The sequence below is a fragment of the Nerophis lumbriciformis genome, linkage group LG09 (assembly GCF_033978685.3).
Source record: "Nerophis lumbriciformis linkage group LG09, RoL_Nlum_v2.1, whole genome shotgun sequence".
Lineage (NCBI taxonomy): Eukaryota > Metazoa > Chordata > Actinopteri > Syngnathiformes > Syngnathidae > Nerophis > Nerophis lumbriciformis.
Window position 1 is genome coordinate 54,065,795 of NC_084556.2, and position 11,706 is coordinate 54,077,500.

Below are 11,706 nucleotides of genomic sequence, written 5' to 3' on the forward strand. Positions count from 1 at the left end.
TGCTTTTGAAACCTGTAACCTCTTTTCAAAAGTTTCTTTATGCTGTTTGCCCTTTTTGTCAAAAAACTGTTTTTTATGGCAAAAAAACACAAAATATGTAATATTCAACCTTGCAACTTTTTCTTGTTACATTTCACCTGTTTGCTCTTTTAGTCCTCTTTTTTTTCTTTTTTTTTTTTACATTTCACCTGTTTGCTCTTTTATTCCACTTTTTTTTGTTTTTTTTACATTTCACCTGTTTGCTCTTTTAGTCCACTTTTATTTTTATTTTTTTACATTTCACCTGTATGCCCTTTTAGTCCACGTTTTTTTTTTTTTTAAACCTTACATTTAACCTGTTTGCTCTTTTAGTCCACTTTTTTTTTTTTTTTACATTTCACCTGTTTGCTCTTTTATTCAACTTTTCTTTTTTTTTTTTTTAACTTTTCACCTGTTAGCTCTTTTATTCCATTCCATTTTTTTCCCTATTGTTACATTTTACCTGTTTCCATTTTTTTTTCTTTTGTTACATTTCACCTGTTTGCTATTTTATTCCATTCCATTTTTTTTAATTTTTCTTTACATTTCACCTGTTTGCTCTATTATTCCACTTTTTTTTGTTACATTTCACCTGTTTGCTCTTTTATTCCACTTCTTTTTTTTTTTTTTTTTTTTTACATATCACCTGTTTGCTCTTTTAGGCCACTTTTCTTTTTTTTTCTTTTTTTACATTTCACCTGTTTGCTCTTTTAGTCCCCTTTTTTTTCACATTTACTCTTTTAGTCCACTTTATTTTTTATTTTTTACATTTCACCTGTTTGCTCTTGTATTCCACTTTTTTGTTACATTTCACCTGTTTGCTCTTTTAGTCCACTTTTTTGTTACATTTCACCTGTTTGCTATTTTAGTCACTTTTTTTCCACATTTACTCTTTTAGTCCACTTTTTTGAATTGTTTACATTTCACCTGTTTGCTCTTTTAGTCCACTTTTTTATTTTGTATTTTTTACATTTCACCTGTTTGCTCTTGTATTCCACTTTTTTGTTACATTTCACCTGTTTGCTCTTTTAGTCCACTTTTTTGTTACATTTCACCTGTTTGCTATTTTAGTCACTTTTTTTTCCACATTTACTTTTTTAGTCCACTTTTTTGAATTGTTTACATTTCACCTGTTTGCTCTTTTAGTCCACTTTTTTATTTTTTATTTTTTACATTTCACCTGTTTGCTCTTTTAGTCCACTTTTTTTTATATATATATTTCACCTGTCTGCTTTTTTATTCCACTTCTTTTTTACATTTCACCTGTTTGCTCTTTTAGTCCACTTTTCTTTTCTTTTTTTTACATTTCACCTGTTTGCTCTGTTAGACCCCCTTTTTTTTCACATTTACTCTTTTAGTCCACTTTTTTTCTTTTTTTACATTTCACCTGTTTGCTCTTTTAGTCCACTTTTTTTGTTACATTTCACCTGTTTGCTCTTTTAGTCCACTTTTTTTTTTTTTTTTTTTTTTTTTTTTTTTTTACATTTCACCTGTTTGCTCTTTTAGTCCACTTCTTTTTAAATACATATTTTACCTGTTTGCTCTTTTAATCCAGTTTTTTTTTTCACATTTCACCTGTTAGCTCTTTTATTCCACTTTTTTTTTTTTTCTTTTTTTTTTTTTTTACATTTCACCTGTTTGCTTTTTTAGGCCACTTTTCTTTTTTTTCTTTCTTTTTTTACATTTCACCTGTTTGCTCTTTTAGTCCACTTTGTTTTTTTTACATTTAACCTGTTTGCACTTTTAGTCCACTTTCACACCCAAGACCTGCTTTAAAAAGTGTTTTTATTATCATATATTGCAAGAATCGATTCTGTACGGAATCATCATCCCGAGAATCCTAATCAAATCATGTGGGGGAGTTGTCCTAAGATTGACATCAATATGGACACGCTTAATTAAACGACAGAGCGCTCTTATTTAAAAAAAAACAACCCAAAAATAAAAAAAAATAAAAAAAATCCCATCAAAGATCGTCTATGTTTACATGTTTATGAATGTGCTGCAAAAGATGCGTTTAAACAGAGCGCTCTTATTTTGAAAAACGTATCTGCTGCGTTTTTTTTTATCAATGTGCTGCAAAAGATGCGTTTGAACGGAACTCGTGCCATTAATGAGCTCCATTTGGCCCGTGGGTTATAACGTGGGCTGATGTTGGCTTCGCTGTGCATGCCGGGAGATGGAGAGAGAGAGAGAGAGAGAGAGAGAGAATATAAAGGGCGTGGGAGGTGATGTGTAAAAGTGTTACGCGCAGGGGTATACCTCCACGCTGCGCGCCTCACAGGGGGGAGTGTGCGCGTGCACGTGCACGAGTAGTGTGTGTGTGTGTGTAGGGGGAGGGGGGATGCTCCTCCGGGATCGCGCAGGCATGGAGGCGCGTGCGTTGCAGCAGTGGATGCTCCACGCGAGACGTTTCCCGGCTGTTTTTGTATTTCCCTCACGAGAAGACGCATTTGGCACGTTTTGGCACAAAAACACGCGAGCGGCAACGGCGAGAGGAGCGCCCCACACCCGCACCCCCACGCCCACATCTGCTGAGCAGCCCGGACACCAGCTCCCCTCCCGGGGGGGACTTTTCGCGGGAGACTTCCCGCGCGAACACCAAGAAAGATCGTGTAACTTTATGTAGGTCACGTCGCCTCCACGCCACGATAACAGCGATCATCGTTGGGGGGAAAAAAAAAAAAAAAAAAAAAAAAAAGACTGCTAATAATCGATGCTCCGCTCCGGACCCACGGAGGGAGGCGGAGCGCGCCGGGCGCCGCGCCCGCTCGGCGGCCAGTGAGGGCGCGCCATGCCGGACACGCTGCACGCGCTGCTCCTCCGCGGCAACCGCACGGCGGAGCCGCGGACGCTGGCCGCGGAGGAGAGCGGCGGCCGGCCCGCGTGGGTCATCGGCATCCTGGCCAGCGTGCTGATCTTCACCACGGTGGTGGACGTGCTGGGCAACCTGCTCGTCATCATCTCCGTCTTCCGCAACCGGAAGCTGAGGAACTCCGGTGAGTCCCGCGTGCATGCACCACGTGACGAGTACTCGAGTCGTGGGTTCTTATTCACGCAAGAAGTGGAATGGTTCAGAGTCAGTGTGTTTGGTGGTGAAATTAGAAGGTGACACTTTCAGCAAAACTTCCGGGGGGTCTTTAAATTCAGGGGTTGTCCCAAGTGAGGCCCGGGGGCCATTTTTTTAACGGCCCCTAAAAATACTATTACAAAAAAAAAAAAAAAAAAAAAACATTTAAAAGTGGAATAAAAGATGAAATGTGACAAGAAAAAGTTGCAATATTGACTCTAATAATGAAGGCTGTTTTTTATTTATTTATTTAAAACTGTAGTTTGAAAAATAATAATGAATCAAAATCAATGTTGATATGCATTGTTGACACATTTAAGGCTCTAATTACTTTACATCAAATATTCCATTTGAAATATATTTTGGGCACATTTTTGGATAAATATATATATTTTTTTATTTTTATTTATTTATTTTTTGACAAAATAAATAATAATATATATTATTTTTAATACTTTAATTAGCGGGACCCGATAATTTTAGTGTATTTTTAAAGCCATTTCTAAAAATTAAAAAAATTATAATAATGAATGAATGTTGTTATAAATTATTGAAGTTACTTCACATCCAATATTCCACTTTGAAATATTTTGGGCAATCTTTTTTTTTAATATTTTGTGTTTGCCTTAGAAAATGTATACATTTATAATCAACACATATATAGATCTTAAGTTGATCTAGAGACTTAAGTGTTACATTTTCTTTTTTTAAATGTATGACTTATGAGTGGGACCCTTTTGGATCCCCGAGAATTTTAGTGTGATTTAAAAAAATAAAATAAAAAAAACCTGGCATTGCTAAAAATCTACATTTATAATCAACTGATATATAGATCTTAGGTTGATCTGGAGCAGGGGTGTCAAACTCAAATACAGAGTGGGCCAAAATGTAAAACTGAACAAAGCCGCGGGCCAAGGTTGAACAAATGAACCTTTTAATAGGGACCCAAACAAGTTTTGCATTTAATATTGAACAAGCAAGGCTTATATAACTTTACAGTGACATGCAAAATCCAGTTTCAAATAATAATAATAATAATTAAAAAAATATCAATGGCATATCAAATATAATTTCAATAAAAATTGAATGCATATTTTAAATATCAACATTAACTTTTTCCACAGGCTAATGAATTAGAAAATAAAATAACAATGAATAAACCAACCATTCAGGACTTTAAACTGCTCAGTTTGCAACACACTGATCTAATCTGATGTGCCCAAGCCAGATACCTGACATCTTTTCTTGGATGCTAGTTCATTAATGTCGGGGCTCAGGCTTTGAGCTGAGGCAACCTTCATTATCGAACGGAGGTGTTCATCAGTCATTATTATTATGTCCACCCAGGCCACAGTCTTGGGGGCGTGCCTTAAATGCACTGCAAAATACACCCCCGCTACCACCAAACCCCCCCCCCCCCACACACACACACACACACACAGACACCTTGTCGCGTCCCGGAAGAGTTAGTGCTGCAAAGGGTTCTGGGTATTTGTTCTGTTGTGTTTATGTTGTGTTACTGTGCGGATGTTCTCCCGAAATGTGTTTGTCATACTTGTTTGGTGTGGATTCACAGTGTGGCGTATATTTCTAACAGTGTTAAAGTTTGTTATACTGGCACCCTCAGCGTGACCTGTATCGCTGTTGATGAAGTATGCATTGCATTCAATTGTGTGTGCGTGCAGAAGCCGCACATGTTATGTGACTGGGCCAGCACTTGTTGGACTGGCTGAAAAGCAGACCTGACGATTTTCGGGAGGGGCGCTGAAGTTTGGAAGAGTCCCGGGAGGGTTGGCAAGTATTGGGATTAGCAATATATAATCGGCGGACTAGCTTTAGTGTTAGTTTGATATCGCCTCAAGGGCCAAGTGGCGGGCCAAATTTGGCCCGTGGGCCAGAGTTTGACACCCATGATCTAGAGACTAAAGCATTAAAAGTAAAAAAAAAATAAAAAAAAATTGACTTGTTTTTAATACTTTTATGAGTGTGACCCTTTTGGATCCCAAAGAACTTAAGTGCAATCTTTTTAAGAGCCATCACTCTAAATAATGGATATTTTGTGTTTGCCATAAAAAATATTTTCTTTGACAAAAAGGGCAAAAACCAAGAAAAAAATAGTAAAGTGTATACATTATATATATATATATATATATATATATATATATATATATATATATATATATATATATATATATATATATATATATATATATATATATATATATATATACACATATATATATATATATATATATATATATATATATATATATATATATATATATATATATATATATATATATATATATGTATGTATATATATATATATATATATATATATATATATATATATATATATATATATATATATATATATATATATATATATATATATATATATATATCCATTGATTATAAATGTATACATTTTACTATTTTTTTCTTTTTTATCTACAGACTTAAGCTTAAAAATTTAAAAAAATTAAATAAAAAAAAAGAAGTATGATCTATTTGTAATACTTTTATGAGTGGGAACCTTTTGGATCCCCAAGAATTTTAGTGTATTTTTTAAGGCCATTGCTAAAAAATATAATAATAAAAAAAAAATTAATAAAAAAATTAATGTTGTTATGAATTATTGACCTATTTAAGACTCTAATTACTTCACATCAAATATTTCAAAGTGGGAAAAAACCATTGGATATTTTGTGTTAGCCATAAAAAATGTTTTTCTTTGACAAAATGGGCAATAACCAAGAAAAAAATAGTAAAATTAATACATTTATAATCAACGGATATATAGATCTTAGGTTGATCTACAGACTTAAGCGTTAAAAGTAAAAAAAAAAAATGTATGGCTTATTTGTAATACTGTTATGAGTGGCACCGTTTAGGATCCCCAAGAATTTTAGAGTGCATTTTTTGAGAGCCATTGCTCTAAATATTGGATATTTTGTATTTGCCATAAACATATTTTCTTTGACAAAAAGGGCAAAAACCAAGGCTTTAATTACTTTACATCAAATATTCCACTTCGAAATATATTTTAGGCAAAATTTTGGATATTGTTTCCCATGAAGAATAGAGCCAAATCAAGCAAATAATAGTAAACATTAATAATAAACAGATAGATCTGGAAAAAAAAAAAAAAGACTTATTTTTAACACTTTTATTAGTGGGACCCTTTTGGATTCCCAATAATTTTAGTGTGGTTTTTTTTACGGTCATTGCAAAAAAAAAAAAGTACAATAAAAATAATGAATCAATGTTGTTATGAATTGTTGACATATTTAAGACTAATTACTTCACATCAAATATTCAAGTTTAAAATATTCTTTTGGGGAAAAATATTGGATATTTTGTGTTTGTCATAAAAATTATTTTTTTTGACAAAAAGGGCAAAACCAAGAAAAAAAGAAATTAAGGTATATACATTTATAATCAACGGATATATAGATCTTAGGTTGATTTAGAGACTTGAGTGTTAAAAGTTAAAAAAAAAAAAAAAAAAAATGTGGGACTTATTTTTAAACTTTCATGAGTGGGACCCTTTTGAATCCCCAATAATTTTAGTGTGATATTTTTTTTTACAGCAATTGCTCAAAAAATTATAATTAAATAAAATCATTGTTATTATGAATTATTGACATAATTAAGACCCTAACTACTTCACATGAAATTATTGCAGTTTAAAACATTTTTTGAGGGGAAAAATATTGGATATTTTGTGTTTGCCATAAAAAATGTTTTTCTTTGACAAAAAGGGCAAAGCTAAGAAAAAAAAGTAAAATGTATATATATATATATATATATGACTTATTTTTAATACTTTTATGAGTGGGACCCTTTTGGATCCCCAATAATTTTAGTGTGATATTTTTTTTTACAGCAATTGCCCAACAAATATAATTAAATAAAATCATTGTTGTTATGAATTATTGACATATTTAAGACCCTAACTACTTCACATCAAATTATTGAAGTTTAAAACATTTTTTTGAGGGGAAAAATATTGGATATTTTGTGTTTGCCATAAAAAAAAATTGATTTGACAAAAAGGTCAAAACTAAGAAAACAATTGTAAAATGTGTAAATTTATAAATTATATATATATATATATATATATATATATATATATATATATATATATATATATATATATATATATATATATATATATATTTAAAACAAACAAAAAATTGGATATTTTGTGTTTGCCATAAAAAATTGTTTTCTTTGACAAAAAGGCCAAAACTAAGAAAACAATTGTAAAATGTGTAAATTTATAAATTATATATATATATATTTAAAACAAACAAAAAATTGGATATTTTGTGTTTGCCATAAAAAATTGTTTTCTTTGACAAAAAGGTCAAAACTAAGAAAACAATTGTAAAATGTGTAAATTTATAAATTATATATATATATATATATATATATATATATATATATATATATATATATATATATATATATATATTTAAAACAAACAAAAAATTGGATATTTTGTGTTTGCCATAAAAAATTGTTTTCTTTGACAAAAAGGGCAAAACTAAGAAAAAAATAGTAAAATGTATAAATTTATAATCAACGGATATATATATATATATATATATATATATATATATATATATATATATATATATATATATATATATATATATATGTATATATATATATATATATATATATATATATATATATATATATATATATATATATATATGTGTGACTTATTTTTAACACTTTTATGAGTGGGACCCTTTTGGATCTCCAAGAATTTTAGTGTGATTTTTTTTTTTTTACAGTAATTGCTAAAAAAAACTAAACTAATTAATCAAAATCAATGTTGTTATGAATTGTTGCCATATTTAAGACTGTAGTTACTTCACATCAAATATTCAAGTTTAAAAATAAAATAAAAAATTATATTTTGTGTTTGCCATACATTAAAAAAAAAATTTACATAAAGGGCAAAAAAACACACCAAAATAGCAACATTTTAACAGAAATGAACAAAACAATTAATAAACATTTTTTAATCAAAATGATGAAGTCAGGATTAATGGCTCTGATGAGCACATTTTAACCACAGCTTTTTGAAGCATGATACTGATAAAGCACCTGTGTGAAGTTGGATGACAAAGCATGTTCCCGGGCATCACTATTTGACAAGAACTGCCAAAAACTGAACCATCATTTGATCTGCTATGCTGTCATTAAAAAAGTACGTCACTGTCCCTTTAAGGGTGTTGGACATGGGGACCATGTATCAGATATGTTATGAAGAGGGCACTCCGAGTTACGCTCATATCCGTTAAAAGCAATATTTTTTGTGTGAGCGTCGGCAACACATTCTTTACAAACATCCGGGCGTGACTCCAAGATGCAGGGACGGTAGGCAAAGAGCAGACAGAAGGTACTTGGCAGTAGAAAAATGACATCACGACTCGGGAATCTGCAAAACACTTTGGCATAAACTGGAAAATGAAACATGTTCCGGAGGCGGACCACACTGATAGGTAAACATTCCTGATTGGCAATCAGGGACAGGTGAGGAGAATAGTCGCTGCAGAACAAACTAAAACAGGAAGCGGAACAAAAGGAGGAGTGCTCGAAAGGAAGAAATGCTAAACAAACATAAAGCTAACACTTTGTTGGCCGCTGAAAATGACCTTGTTTTTAATGAATACTTAGGCCCACTGCGCTACTGTGCTTTAACGTTGGTCAATATGGTGGCACTTGAAGAGCTGAGTGTTTTCTGAGGCGCTACTTGACGACAAAAAAGTTTGAGAACCCCTGGTCTGAGGAACACTTGTTCAAGATTGAAGACAAATTCCACAACCAATCTGGGAGAAAGTGTGATTAATTAGGACTTAATTATGAGAAACATGCAATTAATCCCAGTTAAACATTGGAATCCGTTGACAGCATGAAGTATTAAATGTGATTCTAACTTGTATTGTCAGCGACATCACAACATTAACATCTTTGGTTTGCATATATTAACCATGACATGAGTTTGCATATATTAACATGACATAAGTTTGCATATATTAACATGACATAAGTTTGCATATATTAACATGACATAAGTTTGCATATATTAACATGACATAAGTTTGCGTATATTAACCATGACATAAGTTTGCATATATTAACATGACATAAGTTTGCATATATTAACCATGACATAAGTGTGCATATATTAAACATGACATAAGTTTGCATATATTAACCATGACATAAGTTTGCATATATTAACCATACATAAGTTTGCATATATTAACCATGACATAAGTTTGCATGTATTAACATGACATAAGTCTGCATATATTAACATGACATAAGTTTGCATATATAAACATGACATAAGTTTGCGTATATTAACCATGACATAAGTTTGCATATATTAACCATGACATAAGTTTGCATGTATTAACATGACATAAGTCTGCATATATTAACATGACATAAGTTTGCATATATAAACATGACATAAGTTTGCATATATTAACCATGACATGAGTTTGCATATATTAACATGACATAAGTTTGCATATATTAACATGACATAAGTTTGCGTATATTAACCATGACATAAGTTTGCATATATTAACCATGACATAAGTTTGCATATATTAACCATGACATGAGTTTGCATATATTAACCATGACATAAGTTTGCATGTATTAACATGACATAAGTCTGCATATATTAACATGACATAAGTTTGCATATATTAACCATGACATGAGTTTGCATATATTAACATGACATAAGTTTGCATATATTAACATGACATAAGTTTGCGTATATTAACCATGACATAAGTTTGCATATATTAACATGACATAAGTTTGCATATATAAACATGACATAAGTTTGCATATATTAACCATGACATGAGTTTGCATATATTAACATGACATAAGTCTGCATATATTAACATGACATAAGTCTGCATATATTAACATGACATAAGTTTGCATATATTAACCATGACATAAGTTTGCATATATTAACCATGACATGAGTTTGCATATATTAACATGACATAAGTTTGCATATATTAACATGACATAAGTTTGCGTATATTAACTATGACATAAGTTTGCATATATTAACATGACATAAGTTTGCATATATTAACCATGACATAAGTTTGCATATATTAACCATGACATAAGTTTACATATATTAACCATGACATAAGTGTGCATATATTAAACATGACATAAGTTTGCATATATTAACCATGACATAAGTTTGCATATATTAACCATGACATAAGTTTGCATATATTAGCCATGACATAAGTTTGCATACATTAACCATGACATAAGTGTGCATATATTAACATGACATAAGTTTGCATATATTAGCCATGACATAAGTTTGCATACATTAACCATGACATAAGTTTGCATATATTAACCATGACATAAGTTTGCATATATTAACCATGACATAAGTTTGCATATATTAACCATGACATAAGTTTGCATACATTAACCATGACATAAGTGTGCATATATTAACATGACATAAGTTTGCATATATTAGCCATGACATAAGTTTGCATACATTAACCATGACATAAGTTTGCATATATTAACCATGACATAAGTTTGCATGTATTAACCATGACATAAGTTTGCATATATTAGCCATGACATAAGTTTGCATACATTAACCATGACATAAGTGTGCATATACAGGTAAAAGCCAGTAAATTAGAATATTTTGAAAAACTTGATTTATTTCAGTAATTGCATTCAAAAGGTGTAACTTGTACATTATATTTATTCATTGCACACGGACTGATGCATTCAAATGTTTATTTCATTTAATTTTGATGATTTGAAGTGGCAACAAATGAAAATCCAAAATTCCGTGTGTCACAAAATTAGAATATTACTTAAGGCTAATACAAAAAAGGGATTTTTAGAAATGTTGGCCAACTGAAAAGTATGAAAATGAAAAATATGAGCATGTACAATACTCAATACTTGGTTGGAGCTCCTTTTGCCTCAATTACTGCGTTAATGCGGCGTGGCGTGGAGTGGATGAGTTTCTGGCACTGCTCAGGTGTTATGAGAGCCCAGGTTGCTCTGATAGTGGCCTTCAACTCTTCTGCGTTTTTGGGTCTGGCATTCTGCATCTTCCTTTTCACAATACCCCACAGATTTTCTATGGGGCTAAGGTCAGGGGAGTTGGCGGGCCAATTTAGAACAGAAATACCATGGTCCGTAAACCAGGCACGGGTAGATTTTGCGCTGTGTGCAGGCGCCAAGTCCTGTTGGAACTTGAAATCTCCATCTCCATAGAGCAGGTCAGCAGCAGGAAGCATGAAGTGCTCTAAAACTTGCTGGTAGACGGCTGCGTTGACCCTGGATCTCAGGAAACAGAGTGGACCGACACCAGCAGATGACATGGCACCCCAAACCATCACCCAACCATGCAAATTTTGCATTTCCTTTGGAAATCGAGGTCCCAGAGTCTGGAGGAAGACAGGAGAGGCACAGGATCCACGTTGCCTGAAGTCTAGTGTAAAGTTTCCACCATCAGTGATGGTTTTGGGTGCCATGTCATCTGCTGGTGTCGGTCCACTCTG

General features: G+C 32.1%; 1 protein-coding gene across 1 annotated transcript in view; it reads left to right on the forward strand.

Annotated features, from left to right (window-relative positions):
• The first annotated feature begins 2,285 nt into the window (after window positions 1-2,285).
• mtnr1bb (melatonin receptor 1Bb) overlaps window positions 2,286-11,706 on the forward strand; it is a 167,217-nt gene continuing 157,796 nt past the window's right edge. The window contains exon 1 of the mRNA XM_061962864.2: window positions 2,286-3,017. Within this exon, the coding sequence (XP_061818848.1) occupies window positions 2,813-3,017 (205 nt within the window). The 5' untranslated portion in view covers window positions 2,286-2,812. The remainder of the gene's footprint in view (window positions 3,018-11,706) is intronic.